General features: G+C 42.9%; 2 protein-coding genes across 2 annotated transcripts in view; one reads left to right on the top strand and one right to left on the bottom strand.

Moving 5' to 3' along the window:
- LOC124293470 overlaps positions 1-11,788 on the bottom strand; it is a 40,679-nt gene extending 28,891 nt beyond the window's left edge. The window contains exons 1-2 of the mRNA XM_046734349.1: positions 11,646-11,788; positions 10,687-10,810 (exon numbers count right to left, since the gene is read on the bottom strand). Coding sequence (XP_046590305.1) covers positions 10,687-10,810; positions 11,646-11,771 — 250 coding nt within the window. The 5' untranslated portion in view covers positions 11,772-11,788. The remainder of the gene's footprint in view (positions 1-10,686; positions 10,811-11,645) is intronic.
- Positions 1-23,248, top strand: part of LOC107219639 — a 28,373-nt gene extending 5,125 nt beyond the window's left edge. The window contains exons 2-4 of the mRNA XM_015657920.2: positions 18,528-18,788; positions 18,969-19,181; positions 19,264-23,248. Coding sequence (XP_015513406.1) covers positions 18,534-18,788; positions 18,969-19,181; positions 19,264-19,602 — 807 coding nt within the window. The 5' untranslated portion in view covers positions 18,528-18,533 and the 3' untranslated portion in view covers positions 19,603-23,248. The remainder of the gene's footprint in view (positions 1-18,527; positions 18,789-18,968; positions 19,182-19,263) is intronic.
- The last annotated feature ends 948 nt before the right edge of the window (positions 23,249-24,196 follow it).

Below are 24,196 nucleotides of genomic sequence, written 5' to 3'. Positions count from 1 at the left end.
GTCAAAGCTTTCTAATGTAATCCTAGCCGCCGAGCTGCACCCACAATTTCTTGTCAACAAAGACCGTTTTTGTCGCGGATATTAGGAATTATAGGAACTGCGAAACACGCGTGACGAAAATAAATTGCTTGGATATAACGGACTTTGGAGTATTTATCGCGTTTTCATCACGTGATTTCATTGTTAAACCCAGCCCTGTAATTTCTGAAAAACGAACTCTGCGTTTATTTTTCACGTGAAAATTTGAACCTCCATTATTCATTCGGAAACAAGAAGGGTAGAAAGGTTATGCGCTGAGTCCGCTGATATTGTTTATTCAAGTAAGCCAAATATGGTGAAAAAGGTAGTAATTTTTTACAAGAAAAAATATTACTCACCGATTTATTAAACACTTTGCGCAGAACTGTGAATAATAGTTTGAATCACGTAAAAGAAAACTGAGTTTATTGAAGTTAATCAGTTCGTGGATACGTTCGAAGCGCATAACTTTTCTCAGACTAATCGTTTAGTAAGTCCAACTTGTACTAATTACGAAATCTCATTTCTTTGTGTAGAATGTAAATCGTTTCTTTGTTAATCTTTAACCAGACAAATTTCCACATGACTATTTTTACTAGAGTCCAAGATCGAGGGATCAGTCATGCACATATTTCCAGCTAATTAATGAAGTATCGCAAATTACACGAGGAAAAGGAAGAAAAAATATAACACGAATAAAATGAATTATACGCGTAACGTGTATCATCAGATACAAAACATACGTTGAGCAAAGAGGAATATGTATAACATTATCATTTCATGGCACGCGTAATCTACGAGTTTAAGACGGACACCTACTTCTGTTTATACGAATCGTTGAATTGTTAACTCCTCGAAAATCACAAGCGTCCTTATTTTTCGAATGGGAAGGAGAGGAGAGGAGAGCAGCACGCTGACCCCGGCAATCAGACCTCATTCCGTACCGGTTCCAATCTAATTTGAATTACGAATCGATCTTACCTGGCCTGCATCGTGTGTGTAGTCGGAAATTACGTTACTGCGGGAAACCTTCCGCTCACTTTGATTGAAAAATTTCATTCCAGTGATCGTAAGTTGATTCACGTAGGTCCCGAAATCCCAACGAACCGAATTCAGTATCGTTGCATGCTTCGGTTCATTCATTCGTCGATTTTCGTTGATGATTTCGTCCCGGAACAAAGATTAGCTTGATCCTGGATTTCAACGACTCAAAACGATATGTGCAGAAAATTTCAACCCAATCCTAGACTTCTCATGCTTTGGTTTACGTTATTTTTTAATGAACTTTGAAGCATGAATGGTTGCATTCCACAGAACAAACCTCGAGTAACAGTTATTCGGAAATGTAAACAATTGACATCAGATAAATTTTCGATTTGGCATCGAGACATCTGCGTTATTAAATATGAAAAAATAGTAGTCAAACCTTCAAATTGATGATTCTTTTCACTCGTCGACTATTCAGACTTGGTAATATATTCCCAAAAGTGATATATCTGGCTAAAGCAACGCGATGAAAATTAATGGATTATTCTTGCAAACGGATGAATATACTACCTGACATTCCCCTAAAAAAAATAAAACAAAATAGAACGATTCATTCCCAAGTGCAGTGGTTTCAAAACCCACGTATAAGAATTATCGTCTCTCTTACCGAATGATGAAACGTAATGAAGTAACCGCATCGCGAAGGAAAGTGGATCACGACGATCAGCGATTCGGTGTACATCGTCGTCTATGAACTGTGATTTTGGTAGAAGGTTCCTTACAGCTGTTTGGAAACCGTTGGTGAGGCTACTTTAATCACGTGGTAAGAACTTGAACGTCTTGGCGAAGAGCGAGCGGTTCTTCTTGGTGCGTCTAACATCGCAGTTCGTCGTCTCGTGGATCTTGGAGAGCTGAGAAGTTATAGTGGCACACCAAGTGACCTCTGACCTCTGGCAGGTACGTCACGTTCCGAAGGTAGAGGGGTCTCGGGCCAAGCCATGATTCCAGAAACTCGCTGTCAGCTCGAAACGATCCGTCAGCTTTACTTCCGAAAGCGCTCCGAGTTACTTTGTTTGATTTTCATTACGGAAAATTTGTTCGCCAGAATATTTCCGCGGAGTATGTCGAAGGAGAGAGGTGAAAACCGATCGGAGGAATTATCGAGGGAACTAATCTTCGGGAAGTTTTTACGCTGCACGTTAAAAGTTTTAAACATTTGCGATCGTCCGGAGTTTAAAATCACTGCCGAGAGTTCTCGCTCAAGTTTTTATTGGATCGAAACAGAGTCGATGTGATGTATTCATTTCTCTAATGCATAATTACGTAAACGAGAAATTTTAAAAAGCGTATGAAAAGTTTGACTGTCTTTCGTATTTATAATAATATTTCTTCCGTATCTAGGAATCTGACGGCGCGTTTCATCCGTTGATCGCCAGAATCGTTCGGCACTTTTCAATTTTAGTGTGCCACGCGAGTCAATGTAATTATAATACACGCCGATTCGTTATCGACAAAACGTAACACACTTTCAAATATATTGCAAATTTATGGAAAATTTTACATAAGTCTATACCACGTATACATATAATTATGCAGAATGTAAAAGCACGTGTGTGATTAACCGAACAGCAGATGTGAAGTAAAAATGTCAAACCTTGAAATTGTTTAAATCAAACGCGGTTCACTCTCATTTACGCAATAATATCTCTCGGGCCAAACTCTTTGTCGCAATCTTGTCAGTGCAATCAGCGTCGTAAAAATACAAAGTCGCCGTTAAGTGTCCGCTGCGTAAGCGTAAGACTTTAATCGCCAGGAAGGATTAACTCGATGGCATAAACTGCGATGTTTGCAGGAACGATAGAAGAGGCCGTAACATTCCCGTTTATGCGACAGGAAAATGAGTACATAAATCGGAAGAGAAACGGAGTAAAAAGAATACAAATTCCGGACGTGGCTCTTGAATTCAGATGCAACAGCAGCTCGGTGCAAAACTTTCTCGCCAATGGACCGCGGCTCGATTATCCCGGCTTCTTTTAAGCCTCCGGCGAAGAAGTTCGTTGACCGGTTTTCAAGGCGGTAAAGAATTGGCCATCGGTAACCCAAATTCGTGGAACCAAATGCTGGGCGTGTATATTTTACACCTGAAAAACGTGTAGTCAGGGTTGATGCGCCGACGAAGAATAATCGCAGTGTGGTTCATTAACAAGATTTAATCCACACCGAGGGATCGGATAAAAATTAATCCCGGTGATTATTTCAACCCAGTAATTCAAGGGCCGTGTAAATTAGAACCGGGAAAATTCCACCGAAGAGTAAAGCGCCAGTGAGTTCGAAGTAATTAAAAGAACAGAAACAGCTTTGGCGCTATAAATTGTTGTGCAAATTCCATGGAGTGAAAGGGTCAAGTGCGTTCGTGAAATTGAATATTTCGCAGGGAAGAGAAAAGCGGAGATTTTTCGGCTTATCTCGTTTCGGTCAGGCGGCTTTGCGCAGGCTGACATATTCTCTCGATTCGTTGATAATTCCTTGTGTCCACTTCAGGGGAAAAGACTCGGCTAACAAGGATTACCGCGGCCGTGTTGGTTTTATCAGCGCTTACTTTTATGAAAAGCAACGCGGAGGAAATATATCATCGTTGAGAAAACACGGGGCCATTTTGAATTATGCACTTGGTCAATTGCTTTCAGACCAACGTAGACCTTGAATCCAAAGCCTCGAGGAGGATAATAAATACTCCAAAGGGAATAGACAGAGAGGAGAGGAAGGTGGAGACGAGGAGAAAGAGACCCGCTCAGAAACTGGAATATTTTCACACGGGGTTGCAGCTCGTCTCGACTCCCTTTCATAGCCGTCGTAAAATAATCCCTACGAAAGTCGACGAAGTCCATAATATGAATGGAAAAACAGAGTGAAATGGGGACTCGGCCGAAGAATCGCTGAATTCTCTCGCAAGGTGTGAAAACGTTTACTTACAATACTTCGTTTTCCGCCCTTTTGCTGTATCCGTAATTAGAAAAATCGTCGATCATCAGTTGTAGATCATTTGATTATTCGGCGAGCGTTTCTCGCGACGTTTATGAGGGTACACTTGGCCAAGGTTCTAATTTTTTTATTTGTGACTATTTGAGAAAACGCGCAGACGAATAGAATAAGGAATTTATGAAGGAATAGGAGTCGGACGGGAACGAAAGCGACGAAACGAAGAGGACAAAGAAGCTGCGCAGGTTGGAAACCCTCCCATACAAATAAAAATTCTACCTGCCACTGACTGTCCGGTTGAAGGGATCACCCTGTGACTCATGGACGGATATTTAGTGGCTCAGAAATTCTTGGGGACCAAGCGCCGGTCCTGGGTAAATTGGATACAAAAATCGAGGAGATGAAACACGGGGGTTTATAGATGAAATGGGAATGAAAAGAGAGGAATCCGAGCTGTGACGTTGTTTGAACAAGAGGCTGCTCGGTCGAGTGAGGATTATTCATTCCAGGGACTTGATCGAGAAGACTCGAAAATCCAGATGTCATCTCATTACTCAAGGTGGTACCTTGCGGTACCCATTTCTGGGATCGTCCATTTCAGGGACCTCCAGAAGGTCTCCAAGCGATGGACTGAATGACGGTAGAGAAGAATGTGCGCGGTCTTGAGAGTGCGAGGTGAAAATGAAGAGGAAAACTTGCCGGCTGCTCTCAGCTATAAGACTGGGTCAGCAATTTCGCTCGGAAAGAAGAAGAAGAAGAAGAAGAAGAATAAGGAGAAGTCTTGAATGCAAGGTAATTGGGTCGCGATCTACTTACGTCCGCTCTTCAGGATTGCGCCACCTTGCTAAGTGAGTAGCTACCAACAGGTATAAAGTGACGTCGTGACTCTTGGATTATATGCATTTTCGGCACGGACAAGGAGGTGAAAATTACGGTCAAATATTTCGGTTGATTTTCGTTGCGACTTCGGACAGGTAAAGAAACACTTTCGAGAGTCCAAATCAGCAGGCTAATAATGCGGGGACTACTTTCGAGTCAGACTGTACGACCCTTCAATAAGACCCTTCGGCTACATTCCCTAATGGAATTTTTTAACAGGTCGTTTCAACCTCGTTTTTTCGCTCAACCTATTTCCTCTCGGTGTTGCCACTTCGGATCTAAATATACTCTATGCCATGGTTTCATTTGCAAGTTTCATCCGGTTTTCATCCACTTTCATTCCCCAATATCGTCGATAGCAATTATATTGTACGATCCGACGCGGGTTAATTTTTTTTACCCGGAAAAATTCCCGACATTCTCTGCTTCCTCTATTTTTGTCAACAATTAATGTACACGAGGGACAATAAAAATTCCCATCAGCTATCCGCCATTTATAATAACTGCGCATGTAAATATTACCCATTTTTCCTGATTCGAACAATCCTCGCTGAATGCGTATCAATTTCGCTTCGATTTCGCTTTGCGGATGTACAACAATTACTGTTCGTATTAAACTGGCAATCATCGTTTTATTCCTTTTGTGATCTAAAAGCACTTTATACCGGTAGTTGAAACAATATAAAATTCCTTTTACCCCTGTCAGAATCAATCGTTTATTCTGCGAAATGGCGAAAATGAAATGATTTCTCGTACTGGGAAATTTTCCGGCCTGAAAAATGGCATTTTATAACGAGCTATAACAATTCCGAAGAAATCCGTATTTGCTCCCGTTTATCAAAGCTCGTAACTCGCACCTGATATCCTCTCAAAAAACGAGAGTAATAATCGGTGGGTAATTAACCCGGTTATATTGACCAACTTTGCCTGACTCGTGAGAATTACAGGTCGTGAAACGAGATTCGTAATCTCATCTGTAATATTGCCAAAGTTATTAACGAGATATTTACAGGTCCAAATTTACCGCTGTGCTACGATCCGATTGGCGCGTTGTCGACGTTTCGGCTTGACGTCACGTTCGACGTTCTCGTCGCGGAGATTTTTATTCTACGTTTAATAACATACGATTTTAGAAAATTAGAAACCCGTACATGATGCGTAAATTACAATTTCTCTCACCTAAATCCATGCTCGGCCATTCGCAGCACATGGATATTCATTCTGTTTCACTATTTTGCAAACATACCGCAGGAATTGCAACGGAAATTCTTTCCATTTCTGCCAATTGTCTCGCGTTAGCGCGATAATCTCTGCAGACTCGTTCGCACCTCGTCGGAGAATAAAAAGTGATCAATTTCTGCTGCAATTACTGCAAATGGCAATTAGCTCGAGATTCAGAAAATAGATAAAAAAAAAAGGTTCAAGGGATTCGCGGGAAACCGAATGAAAGCACGTCGCCGGTTTCTTCGACATCGGGATCGATCAACCTCTCCGGACAATGGCCTCGGTGTTTCGGAACATCCGTCCTTCCCTTTTCTTCCCTCATATTTTCCCTTGCACCTGTTAATTCACGAACGTATAATAATTTCTGGTCAGATAGCGCAGCGTTGGCAATGAAAATGTCACGCTTCAATTTGCACTTTTTTTGTATCAATATTTCGCGGAGTTTTCCTCAACCTTTCAGTTTTGGGTGACATTTTTTGTACTCTCGACTGTTTTGTCCTGTCATTTTCGACCTCCAAGTCAAGTTCCGTTCAATTAGAAACTGCGGTATGCAAGTCGACTGATGCAGACCGCTGTTGTATTTCTCTCACGAATTAATGAGTCATTAGCTTTCCTATTAATTCATTACTGGCTCTTAACCCTCGGGGTCTGTTCCATATCCGGTGGAGCTTGCGTCATCAAGATAACCGCAGCACCCGGCTCGATGACCCCGGAGAAGAGAAGCAACGCGTTCCTCTTTCATCGTCGGCTAGTTTTTCTCCCGGCTTCCCGCTTCTGCTTCAGCTTATCCTTTTTCTCGTTCTCCTCGTCGCCTCGGCTTCCAGACGTCGTTATACACGCGAAATTTTATCGCCTGCATCCACCCGTCCAGCAAGTCTCGCAAAGGGCTTTTCCGATGCCACGGGATACTTTGCGGTTTCGGAAGATTAAAGTTTCACCGCACGGCGTTTAAATTTCGCAGACACGCATTGGATCTCGCTTTGAAAGCCTTCCACCCCCTCATCCAAGGGTGAATCCCACTCCTACAGACTGCCATGCGAGAGATGGAGCGCGAGAAATTCTCTCTCACGTTTCAACGAAGTGATCGTTATACCCTTTCAGCTTCACCATGTCCTGATCAGGACCATCTTCAGTCGAGTCAAGAGGGTGAAAATTAGGGTTACGAGTTCACGGTTCATCTTGAACTCATGCCCTTTGCTCTGCAGTGGCAACCCTTACAGTCGTCGATGAGGTTTCCGTAGACTGTGGTTTTATCGAACGTGAATGACAGAGCAAATGGAATCATCATTGGACTCCGAATGGTATATTCATGAGGAAATCAGGCTTACACAGCGGTGTGGGTAACCGTTACAAAACTCAAACAAGACCGTTTTGTTTACGCGATTTCAGCACGTGTTGTTGGACTCGAGTAGTGCGAAATTTGCGTCGCATGCAGTCTGCAGGTCTGCTCCGTTTGCGACGGTGACATCATCGTCATCATCATCGTCGTCGTCGTAGTCGACTGCGTCTTCTTCTCGCAGGTCGAGTTGGACGTTGCGTAACGCGCCTTGCGACTCGGTTGTCTCGATTGTCTTTGCCCCGTTTTTTCCCACAGGGAAAAACACACGCACACAAGCAGCCTGAGAAACGCCATTTTCATTGTTTACATTAGGCGTGACAATTATTCTTGAGCCATAGATGTATATAGCGGTTGTCATCCAGCGAGTAACGCGTGTAAACTAACAATAAGCTCCCCAGGCGAGAGATACCTTATCGCTCTCACACCTGCATGGCTAGGCAAACGCGGGTCTTGAATGAGGCGACGTAATCTCATGCTCAGGAATCGACTAACGCTGTGTGCAACCGCGCCTCGAGCTCATTTTTATGTTCTACGTAATTTTCCCGCCTCGTATCGTCCTCATTCATTTCTTTTTAATCGTACTTTAACTCGTGGACTCGACGAAGAGAAGAGAAACTGAATCGGATGACAAGATTTTTCGAATTGGATTGGTGAACGTAAGCTTCTGTTCTATGGCGAAAGGGACTCCGATATACGTATACTGAATCTGATTGAAACAGGGTAAAGATAACTTTGACGATATTTCGAACGGAGACAAGCTTTCCCGTTTAGTTTCACTTAAGAACACCTTGCTGTTCTCGCATTCGTGAAATTGCCTGTCGTTTAATTAGATGTAATAAAACTTACCCGCCAGCTATCTATTACATATCTAGGTATTAATTATGGAGGAAAGCTTGGATGAAAGTATTGACTCGGTTACTCCCGGGTGCAAAAGATATATAAAACATACATATATATAAGGTATACATAGCAGATGGAATTACTTGTATGAAATTCCACCCTTGATCTCATTAGCGCTATTCTGAAATTACGTGTTTCCAATTGGAGGACTTTTACTTCTGTATCACGTATCGCGGTTATTGATTGCGGTGAATTTAATGCAGGTATCGGTGATTTCCCGAGCAGATATAACTTCAACCAATGGGGCATTCCGATTTGCTTCGTGAAGTTCACCGCCACTTCCAAGTTCAACGATCACTTAATGTCACGAGCTGCTGGGGTAAATCGCAGTGAACGCGTCGTTACGACGATAGTTGGCAGAGCTACGAACAACTCTGGATCAGCACTTCGTAATACCTAATTAGAAGGAAAAAGCAGAAACTCTCTCTGCCGTGATAAAACACAACCCTCAGTAATGAAAATTCTTGAGCAGTGATGCGTGGTCAGTTTACGGGAAAAGTGACGTTGAATTTTCCGCGAAAACTCTTGGATGAATCAACTCATTTCATTGACAGTCCTGAGGCACGGTATTCAAATGAACGTGTTGTTCTGACCTGACTCACCGTAACGAATCCTACAACTACGGCATGCCTGATTCAGGGCCGTGAACACGCGTAAGACTTTTACGAGAAACAAAAGTGTAAATGATTCTGAATGCAAGAGTTGATTGTCGGTCGCTTCGCAGAATCCAAATTCACAAACGCGGCGACACCGGCTAAATTATCATGCTCAGGTAATTCATTTATCCAAGCGATTCAATCAGCGATGACATGCGTGAATATTTAACGTGATTCAAGAACAGTGATGTCACTTTCCTCGTTGAATAACAAGCGACTTTTAACACCCGTTTGTAAATACAGTCTCGATATTCAAAGGCTGTGTAAGTTGCAGCAGTCTATATGGAAAGAACAATTCCAAAAAGAACAATTGTCCGGCCAATTGATGCTTTTCAGTAATGTGACCAAACCCGATGCGTCCGTAACTGCAGTTTACTCTCGGCGGTTTGTCGATGAGATAGTAAAAATGCAAAATTCCACAATTCCATGCCGCTCGTCACTGCGTGCTGATTGCAAACGTTTCTTTCGGAACCGCTCTAACGATGTTTACTCTGCTTCGCCGGATATCAAAGCCTTGGAATACGTCATCGCGCAGAAACGGAGATTCAATGGAGCGTAATTAAGTCTAATCGGCCGGCCGTGACTCACAAAGACAGTGAGTACCTAATATTATACGACTGATTTTCATCAACTGTCCCACACGCACATCACGCAATGGGCACCTTAGCAATGGAAGTCACCTTAGAGTCGACCGGCTCGATTCGTTTTCCCACGAACAGCTTCTCGAAAAGAGTTCTTCCTTTTACACCCGCTAGAATAATTTGACGCACAGATCATTGTCCACGGCCCGTAACAATCTCCGTTGCCAATTTATCAGTAAGAATCCATTAGGCGACATACTTGAAGAGACGATGACCACAGACGCGAGCCGTCCTCGAGATCCTCGATGAAAAAGGAGAGCATTGATCGATCGAGCAAACCTGATTGCAAAAAATTCAGCCCGAGGAGTGGTCCATTTTAATTTTTGGCAGGGTGACGATCGGTCATTGACGTCGCGAAGAAACGTAATCGAGCTTCTTGAAGTCCAGGTGATTGGAGACACGCTTGTCATTTTCGATAGTTCGAATAATGGTCCGGTTGAAGTGGACCAGCCAGTTCGAAGGTTCGCACGCCCGTGATAAAGACAGTATTAATCATAAAAAATGTCGCGATGCGTGGAAGGTAGGAAAACCGAATTGCCTCAAATCGATAAAATCTAACTGCCTCTACACGGCGCCGCGTAAGAGTCTAGACACTAAAAATATTTCTTCTCTGCTTCCAATGGATTGTGCAAAAAAGTGGGCACGAATCGACGCTAGTGCGAGCCTCGATACGTCTGGTTCAAATTTGCTTTCGCCAATTCTGCTGGTTCGTTTCCTCCGCGCACACACTTCTCAACGTGTATGCAATGGAAATTCTTCGAGTGACCTCAAAGTCAGAGCTTTTGTTACAAAATTTTCACAATTATTGCAGTTATCGTGTGTCTCATATATGAAGGTGTTGGCGTTTGATCGCGTATGATGGACATTTTGAGACCGAGAGTGTTTTTCACTCTCCGCTCCTCAAACAAATGCTAATTCTGTTTGACTTCTCGTTCGGTGCTGGCTGGATTCATTTACGATCTCACAAAGGCAACTCGGTATGTTTATTGCTTTACGACGACGAGATGCGTGAAACAGACTGAAATTCAGACGGTGATTATGTCATCGTGATTATTCATCTCACCTTCGTTTATGCGCCAGGTGATTCTTCGCTTCGACATCCTTATACTCCAGACAGAGAGACTCGGACTCGTTATACGTGTGAAGAAACGGGCGAGGAAATTCGTTCCAACAGGAAACGCATTGCTCTGAGAAAAGAAAAGAGAAATTCTTATTTCCTGCGCTGATTTCCGCACTCCTGAAACAATGAAATGTCGACTGGCATCGTTCACGACGTATGGGATATCCCACGAAGATCGGAAAGTCCTCGAACATATTCACGAACCTCGTCTAGGTACGCAACTACAAATCCTAGAAGTCGAAGCAAAATGGAAAGAGAAAAAAAACCTGCCAGTCGACTATCCGTACATTTTTCTTCCCACGCAGCAACGTTGATGCCACGAAACTTTCAATTTTCCACTATATGTATAATTTACGCATGTATATACATATATATATATATATATATATATTATGTATGTATATTAGATACATAGTTACGTGAATAGACATTACCACAAAAAGTTTCCAACTACTTCGTCTTCTCCCCAGTGAAAAGTTGTCTTTGTCGGGGGGTTGCCTGTTTTTTACTTCGTTTTTTATTACTTCAGGACGAGACTCCGCTTTGACAAACTGCCCTTAGCTTATAAAAGACAATGCTTTAACGCTCCTTTTCAACGTAGCTGTAAAAATTCAGTTGTTTTTCTCGACGTTCGGCTCGGCTGAGAAGTGCTAAGTGAATATACGATATAGGATTTATGCCAGTGGTTTAGGATTTGGAACAAAGACGATTTCACAAACCTTGAAACTTATCGACACCATAAAATGGGGAATTTCAAGCCTCAAGTCCGTCACAGTTTCCGAGCAGGAAATCCATTCGACGCGATCGTGAGGTCAAGTTTCAGACACCGATTCGTTAATTAATTAATTCACTTCAACTTTTCACACGTTAATTAATTAATTAATTTCTAAATTTCTAATCACCTGACAAGCTGCGTGTTTCCGAAATTCCCAAATCGCCTTCGCCAAACAGAATTCCTCTAATGTGGTGCGTGACTCCCAAACGTTACGAGGATCCCGACGAAAGTTTCCCCGTGTCCAGAGTCCCATGGGTCTCGACCGCAGGCCTCATTTTTCTGTTCTCCCTCACGGCGTTAGCACTTTGTTAATAATTTTCCAAACATTCGATAACGGTTACGAGTAGCAGAGTTAATTGAAACGATAATTTTCGACGTGCGCATTGACAAATCTTGAAGGCATTCCGCTTCACGGATTTGACTAACGAAGTAAGCGCGTGAACAGAAAGAGGAAAAGTTTTTCGAGCGGCTTCGTAATGACCGTAAATACAGTTTGTGCATTACTTGTGTGTACCGCAGGCATCATAACGAGCCACAAGTATGAGTACTCGCAATACTGATGCAATTTATTTTGTAATAACACTCTCTGTCAAGTTCATTGAGCAGGTTAAACGATACGGCACTTAATTCGTGCCTGCGATGCTCGGATGTCCTCCGGTAATGAATTCCCCTCGATTCGACTCCTTCTTTATTGCCTCCCCGCAGCATCGAGTTGTTTTTCTTAATTTCTCGTCAAACTCACTGTTTGCGATGATTATAACGACCAGTAACGGTGACGATAATAGTCTGTGAAAATTTCCACCAGAGCTCGTTAATGCGTAGACCGTAACGGATCCCACTTGAGCTGCAACCTTCTGAATTTTCGAATCGCGTACCTTGAATTCGAAGTCGTTGACTCCTGAATCGTTCCAAATGACGCTGGAAGCTATTTCTAATTAAATCGACTTGAATACGATGCATGTTTTTCTTTCAATTCACGTTTAGGCGTCGCACTTCAAGCACACCGAGCATCAAAGGGCAACCAAAGTCTCGTTAAAACAGCAATTAACGTTCGCGCTACGAGAATAATACACCAACAATTCCATTGACGCTGCATCAGAATGAGCACAAGTCATCATCATCATCATCGAGGTGAGAGGATAGCCGCGTGCGTCGCAGACGTCCGTTCAAGTCCGATTACGATGATGACGACAACTTGCTATTAGTCGCTTATAGCGCCCACTTTGCAACCGTCTGCAACGTGGTGGACTCACTGTTCTCGTTCACACTCGAAGCGTAATTAGATCGCTCTTGAGCGTCTGTTTGAAACCGTCTCACGTCTCGATGCAGGCTTCTGCTCGAACTGTGTAATTGTAGAAGGTATGACTGATGATCGTTGAAATAGCGACGCGACGATGATATGCACCATGCTTAGAGCATATGAGCTTTTCAAAGCAAGAGTACGTTTTATTCATCGTGGCTTACTGTGCTTCAGATATTCCTAAATTTGCGAAGTAATGATTTTCCCCAAATATATGCATCGTTACAGCAACGTTACCAACTTCATTCTCGTTAAATTATAACTAATAACTACACGCACGGAGAAAAATAACGACTCCGCAAAGTACCGCCTGGGCCTATGACCTAGTGTCGTTATTGTCACTTACACGACCATAGAACAACACCCAGCACAATCAGACCTACATCTCAGTGCGCCGCAGTTCTCATTGCGTGCCGAATTTCATCAACGAGCAGAAAATTATGCGAGCTGCTCTTCTCTATCTTTGAATTGAGACACTCCGAAGCTGGCCGGATGACCGTTATTTTAATGATATACATGCCCTCGAACAGTGGGAAACAGTCCGAATCCCTTGAGTATGAGTTACAATGTTCCTCAGCTTCTTCTGCTCGACTTTTTACTGAATCTGGATTCTGCTTGTGTGAAGTACTTCACTTTGTTCATTTTCCGGTGTCCAGACATCATCGTGGATACTGTGGTAGGAAAATGTGCTACTCTAATTCTGCCGTCTTCATAAATGGTTTGCCCGAATTCTTCCGCCATGAATGAAATCCATTTCCAGGGCTTTTCTCACCGTCGAGACGTATTATTGTCATCGAGGAGAGATTTTCACGGTCGTAGAACAATTGGAAGGTCGAAGCAGCTTCGTGTTACCCACTCGTCCAGTCAAGCAAACGTCGACGTTACACCAGAGTGATTCACGGCACTTAATACCCGTAATCGGATCAGCGATACGGTTGGTGAAAATTGTGCAATTAGCAGGCTAAGAATCGCCTCATAAACAATTTTCCCTGTGAATTTAGTTAATTCTTAGCCGTGTAAGCGCGTACTGTGAGTTGTGAAATATCATATCGTGGGTTTCTGCGATAACTTCTTCCTTCTTTATGTTTTTGTCTTTCTGTATCGCATGGTTACGCAAACGAGGATCAATCGACATAAAATGTCCAGGTGTGAACAGGATATATATATATTTACGATTCACCCTCTGCACGCACGTGACTTGCTAACATCGGTAAAAGGGCAACTCGATTCTCCGCGAACGAAACGAAAGGTTTGCACACCTGCGATAAATACAATTACAATGTAGTCGTATAGGTGCACATACATCTAACCATTTCAGAAGGTCGCTTTACGTCGTTTTCCACATCATGCGCTGTATGCTTCGGCGATCAGGTTCACGGGCTCAGTGCCAAAATGGATGTACATGAATCTTGTGCCCGAACAATTGGTGCCAAGGAACACGATCCGCGATCCTGTTTCCATTAAACAATCACTGCGTTTAAGCACCTAAAAGTCACAAAGATGGTCTGCAGCTATGCTTGCTTATAGTTTCTTTGAAACGGCAGCGATGAAGAATCGATTAGAGAAGAAGTAAAAAGAATGAAAATTAAAAGAACTTTTAAAGGTTGTATGCACAGTAGAGTGGCTCGCTGAAACTGCCGGCAGCTCGCTCGCTCGCTTCTTGGTTTTTATTACTTTCATTCTTCCTCGCGGAGGAACTTCACCTTGTGTGTAGCTGTTACAAAGGTAATTCAACACGGGCGGCCTTCTTTGTGGTCTACGAGGCAATTGCCTTTTCGACGAATCTGAACTTTTGATGGTTCTCGGGGTCAGGGACTGCCGACCCACGATCATGCCCGAAGATTTGACGCTCTTCTGAATCATGTGGCAGCATTATACCTTGGCCGGTGGAACATGCCGGCTCTTGGACGTGGATCCTCGCCTCTCGTCCAAAGCCAAATTGCAATCGTCGAGCATTTACGGCTGGTGGGTCGAGAGGGTGGCAATAATCGTAATCTCAACCCTTTCTCCGCTCGTGAAATATTGATTCGCGGATCGTCTTCACCAGGCGGTGTATAATTTAACAGCTAATGAACGAACAGCTGATTACGCGAATATGTCGCTAGTGTCATTTCTTTATTTTTTTTTTTATTCCTTCATCACGAAATTGACGAACGCTTCGTGAAGTCGTTGAACGCACGCCTCAATATTCCATGCAGGATCGAATCGAGCTCGTAAAATGTACCTATGATAAGAACTTGAAGAAGAAGAAGTCGAGGTTCTTCACTCGCGCTTCAGCAGCGTTCTACTTCTCTGCTTCCGAGGACAGCGGACGTACCTTGGAGTTGAGGTCACGGCTTACGGTTCCAAAGCTGGAAAGACTTTACATCGGCTGACCCGAGAGGATCTTTGATCAGGAAAGAGCTTGCGGATGGAATATCAACTAGCCTGCATGTACGATATATACACAAGCGTTGTCCACGTTCATACAGCGGTGATAAATGTTGAACAGCCGGTTATGCAGCGGAACTTGACTCTGCGATACAAGTGCGCACACTCGTGCACCGCGTACATGATGCGGATGCAAAGTGCAGAGTTGAATACGATTTGAAACGTTTTTTTCCCTTCGTCGTCCTTTTTCTCCACCACAGACGGACCCGCTTTTGCCTTCCACGAACTGCAGCCTGTGGTTATATAAATAAGTTGCCAGACCGCGTTATGGATGCGCAAAATTCAGCCTGCGCAATAAATTAGCCGGCAGTAAAAGTGGTTTCGGGCGTTGATTGGCTCTGGCTGAAATACGACGCGGAAACGTCGAAGCGTGCACATTCGATCAACGACGCGGAATTCGATTCGCGTCGGTTCGTTTCTACAGTACCGAGTATATTGTATCGGGAAAATAAATACAACGCGATCGCCGGCATGTGACTCACTGTACTGATCCTCGTAACTCGAAAAAGATAAAATATCGGATGTTATCCAATCCGGGCATACGGTTTTTGATAAGCATCCAGTCATCATTTTACAAGCTGCATGCTTGCACGGTATAAAAATGCAAAAGCTGACGGTACGGGTGGTACGTCACCGAGTATGTGGGACACCTCTATCGCCCGATTAGTTATCGGTCAGGTATATGCATGCCTATGTGTACATGAACGCATTGTACGCTGGACACGAGCTGTAAAAGCTGGGCATCGATTATACCGCGCCGGCTCTGTGAATTAATACCGCGGACTACCCGCAGTCAGTTTAATCTCGGACATCGATCTTCCGGTGAAAACTTGCGGTAGGTAATATCGTTGAAAAAATTAAAATCACTCCAACGCGCGATACTTACGCACGGATAACACACGCATTACAACGAGAAAGTTCTTCGCAGATGTTTTTTTTTAAATTGTTTTCATTGTACGGTGAGAGGTCAATATTTGCCTCTGGAAGAATGAAAATTTATACATTCTCTCACTCAGGCTTTTGCAAACATCCGTGTAAGCATTTGCTACACGCTTTGCGTGTAATGCGTATCCCGCAGTAACGCATCGTCGAAATTTCATCCGTCCGTGACGTGTTGAACACAGAATAGATTATTTCCGTCGTTGAAACGTTTTCTAGACGTCCAAACAGCACCGTAAGACCGGCATTTCGGTTCTGTAGACTGCTCGGAATTTTATAGTCAAATGAAAAGAATAGAAACCCATGGAACAAGCATCGACTTTAAACAGCGACGACTGCTGGAAGGAAATTGTGGCCGAATGTTCCGGGAAGAAAATGTGTCAGAATGACTGGCTTGTCTCGGAATGACCTACTTGCCACTTCCTACATAACACTTCACTGTCACCACCACCGCCGTCGTCATTTCCGACGACGCGTCACACAATACAAACTACAGAGGCAACCGCGGAGGTCGTATCTTGAGCAAAACCGTGTTTGCATACCGTACCATAAATAACGCCGTTGACAATGGCTGGTGGTTGGTAGGCTGGTCCTGCGTAGGCGTGTGCCGAATGGATTTCGGTATTGTGTCTACGGTACTCTGCAGGCGCATACATACTTCGGGATTTAGGTATAACACACTCGGTGAAAACGAGAAGCAAACAGCGCTGTATTCCATTCGGAAGGCCGCATTCGCGGGGGTGGAAACATCATCCGTCTGCGAAATCCCATCTATCTTAAAAATTTTTTCTCTTTTTACGATAACCTCCGCCAACTTATATTCCCCTGCTCAACGCGAACTAGCTAACGAAAATTGCGATGATGGAAGACAGCTGCTTCATCACTCGACATTTCGATCACGTGTGTATACCGACGTTATGCTTAGCGGAATGAAGACAAAAATTTCGATTATTTTAGCGAAAATTGGTGAGTAGAAACGACCAGACTTACGAATTTGTTATCGGAATTCAAGAAGCTTATAGATTACATGTTTGGCTGCGATTATTATTACAAGGTAATAAACAGATTCGTACTAGGCACAGTTTCACCGAAGAGAATGCAGGCCGTGGAATATAGATTTAAAATTTGACGCATAGAGGAGCAGAAACTACCATGGCACGAATAGCTTCATCGATTTTCCTATCGGATAACATGTAGAGCAACTAAAAATAGCTATAATCGTCCGGATGCCCTTCATCCCCAGAAAATATCTGCGGATAGTCCTTCGAGATGTGAGTCTAGTAGCTGTATCATATACCCTGTATGGAATTGATTTTCATTTTTATTTCTTCCGAGATTTCTCAGTAGCAGTAATCATAAATACTTTCACAATTGACTTTGTATCTTGGGTCGGATTTAATGCTACAATGAATTTCAGTCCTAAGAAGTTGAAATCCCTCGTAATCCAAGTGGAATTTAAACCCCATTTAAACTCCAGCCACGTTCCAGGATCGTATGACAAATATGTGCTCACAAAAAGGTAAAACGTTACAAAATGTACCCGCATCCGGGGAAAATTGACCGCCCGGATTCCGGAGAGATTTTCACAGGCGCGTGAGCATCTACGAGTAGATCCAACGATACGATTTGTAATGAGAAGCCGGGCCACACGTGTCGCACCCACTAGACACGCACGAAACCCTAACCGGAAGTAGGTTGCTCCAAAGTGGGACATCTTCTCGGGAAATTCAGTTCCCTCAGACCCTCGCCCCTTACGCGTTAAATGCCAGCAAGTCATTGACAGACACTGAAATGACAAAGAAATCGTGAGTTAAAAAAAAGCTCGATCAAGACGATTTTGCATTTTGTGTACAGACTTTCCCGAATATCTGTCGGTTCGTTATCTAGTTTTCAAGGCTGAGTACGGAGCGAGTGTCAGACGCAACATCCGGTTGTGGAAACGTCTGGGGTTTAACGTGTGTATAATAACACGGCTTAAGGATCAGTGTCACGAAGCGAGGTACGGCTGTTGAGAAGAGGACGAAAAAGTATTCCCGCATTCTGAAAGCAGTCGTGTAGTTTGTAGAGTGGAATGTGATTCGAAATTGCGGTCGGGGTCTCGTTATAAGGAAATGCATTGTGTCCAGTACACGTCGGTAATCGGAGCCACCGGATGTGTCGAAGTGCGTTGCGAGATGGGGACTTCCCCTCTTATGGTACTCTTGTCCCATTACTTGCGAGGCTCGGGAGCCAGCGATAATTGGCAAAAATTATCCCGAATTGGAACGGAACGATGATTGGAAATTCTAAGCGACTTCTGATTACACGATCATAACCCTTTTCCCCTGCTTCTTGTTTCAGGCGAAAATGAACGGACCGGTTTACGCATCCTCCTGCCCGGCTCTGCAGTCCAACCTCTCGCTCCACAGCTCGTCTTACTACAGCGAGTACAGCGGAAGCACAAGGAGACGATTGTCCTCCACCGGGGAAGCCGACACTTCCGCAACGTCCAGTTACGAGGGTAGCGACAGCTCCGAACACAGCGACGAAACGCGGCTGGATCCCGTCAGTCAGCTGGAACGCGAACAGCTCGAGACCTTCTTTCGGGGTCTGAAGACGCAGGTGAGACACAACCGAGTCAATCGGTTTCCTGAAATTAACGAAGACCGAACGAATCCTTTCCACTTGAAATTCTCTGCACTCGAGCGAACGCAAGCCGAAACATTGGAGGGTTCTCTGGAATATTTCCTATTTCGAGGACTAATCGGTCTTGAAATTCACGCAAGACTTTAACTGTTCCAGATATTCGTGTGCGAGTCCCTGGCTAATTTGTATCTGGGAAACGCCTCCCAGGTCGGAGCGTGGGAGCTTCGTTTCACGGGGATTCCGGTGGTGGTTCTTGACTTGGGAGAGACGCGGTCTCGATCTAAAAGGCGCATCCAAATTCTCCTCGCCGAGCGTGGAACCTGCTTCACGCTCTGGAGAGAGACTATCGACAACCTTTCTTCGTACAAGGTGAAGTAACCCGCTGATTTCGAGCCTCTGGTTACGTTCAGCAGAGCGGAATCCTATATAACTATCAAATCCTTCTCCGCAGGTGTCCGGTGCAGCTTTTCATACGATGTGTCTCTCCTCGGATCACACACGGCTGGCTGGTCTGAGCTTTGACAATTCGAAAGCGGCGAACGAGCTCTGGCAGCACATCGAACGCCTGGTGTCTTGTCCAGAGAACATCAGCCTGTCGATCCCGGGGAAGAAGAAGAAAAAGTCACCCCAAAAGAAGGTCGTCCTTCCGGCGAAGAGCAACATCAGCCAGCCTTGCCAGTTTCAACACGTTACCAGCGTGGACGCGGCTGACAGGTCGCGTTACTTCTCGCTTCAAACACTGGTGCCGGTTTTGTCCGAAGTCGAGAATTCCTTGGAGGGTACATACTAGATTTTAGATGTCCTGACCCCGCCAGATTCCCGACAACTCTGCTATGCTGGCGCACGATAAGTTGAAGCTCTTCGGATTGATATGACCCTCGACGGCAGAGCTCTGCAGTCATTCCTCAGAAGAGTTTCCGAGCTTTTGTCACGGTGCGATCGAGTGCTCGCACCATAGTCCAAGGGCCCGAGAACCCGGAGGTACTTTGTTCGATTCATCGTCCGCTTTGTGTGTAGGAACGATATCGTTCTAGATGAAGATATGAAAATAAAATAAATCCAGAAACTTGTACGAAGAGAGAGAGAAACAGAGAGACGTCGCAATAAGTACCACGGTTTTAACCACCCATTTTGTATCCCAACAAGCGTCAGTTTGCGAGCGATTCTTGCAGCTTGTAACGCTAGCCGGAAGTTGTAGCGATAATTACCGGATCTCGACTGTCGACGTGCGTAACGCGATCGAACAAACAAGTCCGAAAGTCGGGACAAGCAGAGACAGCTGGAGCGTCCGAAGATCGGGTAACTCGAACTAGACCACTCGAAAGTCGAGGGAAAAAGGAAGAGAAGAAAGCTGAAGAAAAGGGAACACACGGCCGCCAAGTGTCGTTCAAACAATCGCGTTAATCACACTAATGGAAAGGTCCCTGACACCGAATTCCTGTCAATGCATGTCGCTTCTAGTGCCACTAGAGCCACTCGAACAGGCAGTAGTGGAAACGCTGAAACACTGGGAAAGGGGATGAAGATACGTTAGTCGCAGTCTGTTGGAGCCACATGTGGACCGTATGTTCGTCTGCTTCAGATCCGTGAAGAACTTTTGCTTTTTTCACTTTCATTTCGGCGTGAATGAGTCGAGTGTGGGTTCTCCGACTGTTCGAGCTACAGCATTTTTATCGACTTTTTTCGTCCTCGCTAAGGAGGATGGTAAAAACTGTAGAAAGAATGACGTAGAAGATCGAAACGGTTTTTATCTAATTGTCCGCATCGCGTTCCGCGATTTGAAAACGGGTGGAGCGCAGATTTTTGTAAATTGAAACGACCACGCGAAATTGAAAATTACGGTGTTGAATTCATACGGGCGATTTGTGCCTAATTGACACGAACTTTCGAGGCGAATTTAAGCGCGGCGATGACATCAGGCCCCGATCCGTGTGCCAGGAATGGTCGTTTTCCGCATTGAAATTACCGCGTGCGTATATCGCGCGGAGAAGCAAGTGACGAGGCTCTAATGCCGCGTTACAAAGGGTCGTTGGCGCGCTTAAGTGGCTTGTTAAAATGAACGTTACTTCGAAGTGGTAAAAATAGTCTTATTCATCAAGGCGTCAAATTTTCAAGCCAACTCAAGCTGTGTTATCCTTTTAAATTTGTCTACATTTCGAGCGTTTGCTGGGCGTCAAGAAAAATGTCAAATCAATTTCAAATGTATTGTACAATCAAGTTTAAAACCTTATTCGCGACATTCAGATCGGAGAGAAGATAAGGGAAAAGAAAACGTTCTCATTTCGGACTAGTTTCTGTACCGCCGATAAAAAATTTGCTCCAATTAAGAAAGGGACCTTCTACACCTTTTGAATTGCGTGAATTGCCGTATTTTCATCAGTTTCAACTTTCGTTCCAGTTAATCGGCTGAGTAAACTATGACGAATGATTTAACACCGCACAATCTATTCGTGTAATAGAGCGGTCAGAGTTGCTTTGAGCGGTGCGAATTGATAGATTGAAAAGCGCGCCTGTCCGACTGTCTACAGGGGATTCATCCGGCAAATTGAAACGAATTAAAACCAGTTCCAAAAGCATTTGATCCGGGTTCAGAATTTATTTCTTTTCGTTCTGAACCTTGAAAATTTGGAACGTGATTGATTTATTTTGTTCCCACAACTGGCTTTGAGATCATTGCGGTAGAGGTAGAGCTAGAAGCGACTCAATTCGAGGATTTCATACTGAAATTGACGCTTCGGATTCATTCAGATTTCGATTATCTTTTAATGTTGTCCAGCTTAGAAGTGAACTCGTTGATAGAGAGTATATAGCTTGATATATAGATATACATATTTATAAGTCTATATATATATACATATATAGGGATACACAAAATGAGCAGAGGAATCAGAGCTATATTTTAAGAAAAATTTGAAGAACGTACGCTTTATGTATAAATTTTTAAAACTATTCTGCAGACGGTGACAAACACGATCTGAAAATAATGATGTTGAGATTGAATATTTACGAAGCGTGCGATGCATAAGTGTAATCAGTTTTTTTTCGATTTTTATTATCGTTGTTGCAGATGCAAGACCAACGATTAATTTTTTTTTTTTTTTTCTCAACGAATTTGTTTATCAGATTGATGAATTGTGCGTAGAGAGACAGAGAGAGAGAGAGAGAGAGAGAGAGAGAGAGAGAGAGAGAGAGAGAAAGAGAGAGAAAAAGAGAGAGTGAATGGTTTAATAAAAGGATGAATTTCTCTCGTGTACTGCGATTAAGAATTATTTTTGTATTATAATAAGTATCGATCAATTGTTCTTTATAGATTTAGTATCTTTTCCCGATTTCGCATTAAAAACTAATTGTTTATTGAGGTGATCTGTGAGACATAAAACGAACATTTCTGCGTTTTCAAATCAACTGGGTGATTCAGAAAGAAGTCGTTCCAATTTAGTTTCCTTTCTTTCGAATTCAGACATGCAGCAGCTTTCTAAGAATATATGTACAAAAATTTTGTTTAATATAGAAGTTTGTTCAAGGCAAATGATTCGCGATTTTCCTCTTGCAGAACGATTACGGCATATGCACCTGAAAATTAATAGAATTTACAAGGTAGTGACGTACCTTCAATAGCGAATATTATTATTGTACTAATATTATCAATTTTACTGTCAACGTGAAAAAAATGATGACCACATTGTATTGGATTAAGATTATAAATGAAAACAATTATTCAGCGGTAGCTCGATAATCTATAATAAGAGTCAAATTGTGCTTTTTGATGTTTATCAGCAACCATTATAAAGACTGGTTTTACCATCTAGCATGTAGCCATAGATTAAAAGTTGATCAAATTATTATTCTATATAGGTACCGTTAAATACGCATATGTATTCCAACAAGTATAATCTATATCGTTGTAAGCTTGTACAATAAGATTGATCATTTGTTTCGCAAGATCTTAAAATTCATCTACATTCTCATCAGTTATTGCAAACAAGATCCCGATGTCACAATATTCGCGTGATTCGCGTTACTGATTACGAGTGGATCCGATCGATCCGTATGATATGTAATTTGATTTTTCGTTCAATCGGTTCCAGAGGGACTTGTAAAACCGTCGAATCGATGAAACGACGAAACGATGAACATTAATGAAGAGCCTCGGTATAATTATACATTTGGTCGCAATTTTCCAACTGCAGATATTCAACGTCAATTTTTACACTAGATTGGTACAATTATTTCATACGACCCGTCGAGGCTCTTCGCTGTAGTTTTACATATTATGTTTCTTTATCTATGACTGTGATATAAATATATTTGTAACTGTTAGATTCTGTAATCCTATACCTTACAACAATCATTATCAATTTTGGTTAGTACGATAGTTGTCATCATTTTGTTATGTATGTAATTGTGCTAATAAAATGTGCGTAGTTGTAGCGCGATTTTCACACTTTACCGTACCGATCCCTCCCTCTCTAATTTTTAATCTTAAAATAAATCTTCACACACCGAAAATACAGTGACAATTAATCGATATCGGTACGGATTTTATCTAATTCGCTTTCCATTTTCACTATGATTTGAATTTATCACGTAGAACAACTGAACAGTGGGACCAGTTTTATCGCTCTCTGACCTCTGGGGCCGAAATCATTTTACAGAGTTCCGTGCATCGCAAGTCGGTACTGCGGATTGTGAAGGATAACTCATTACTGCCCGGCTTAAGCCTTGGGACTTGTGTTTGTTGAATCGACTGTCGGTTCTGTATTGACAGTAAGTTTTATTGTTCGCTGATATTTTCCCCCTCTGTCACACTGTCAGAAGCCCTCGATTAGTAAATAATTTGTTTTTTTAAACAAGATTCCATGCAGTACATTCATCAAGACATCTGTCTATTCACTAACCTGGTGAGAAATGTGCTGAAGTTCTTTGCTCGACTCTGGTAATTAGTAAAACAAAGCTTCAATAATTTTTTCAAAAATATTTGCAAAGCTTTTCTGCGGTTCTCTGATTGTTGAAAACCTAAAGTTATAAGAAATTAACATTTGAGAAAGTAGTAAAATGAACTGCATTAGAGACGCGAGTTTTCAACCTTAACAATAAGCTCTTTCGTAATATTCTTAAAAGAATTAGATGTGTAACATAAACGAGCGAAGAAAAAAAAAGCCACAGGATCACATCCCAGACTGCTCTGACATTATTTCAGACTGTTCATTTGAATCTAGCACGAAGATGTCTGACTCACTGCATTCGAAATTGAAAAAATCTTATCCTAATTTCTGTATTGATATTCAGAGCGGTCGTAAAGTAGTCTTTTTGTACTTTCGTGGTACAGATGTCTTGAAATATTCGTAACGCGGTTAAAATTTATTCGTGAAAAGGGCGTGTGA

This window comes from Neodiprion lecontei, chromosome 3, assembly GCF_021901455.1.
Source record: "Neodiprion lecontei isolate iyNeoLeco1 chromosome 3, iyNeoLeco1.1, whole genome shotgun sequence".
Lineage (NCBI taxonomy): Eukaryota > Metazoa > Arthropoda > Insecta > Hymenoptera > Diprionidae > Neodiprion > Neodiprion lecontei.
The sequence above is the reverse complement of the archived record's forward strand: the minus strand, read 5'-3'. Positions and strand labels throughout refer to the sequence as shown.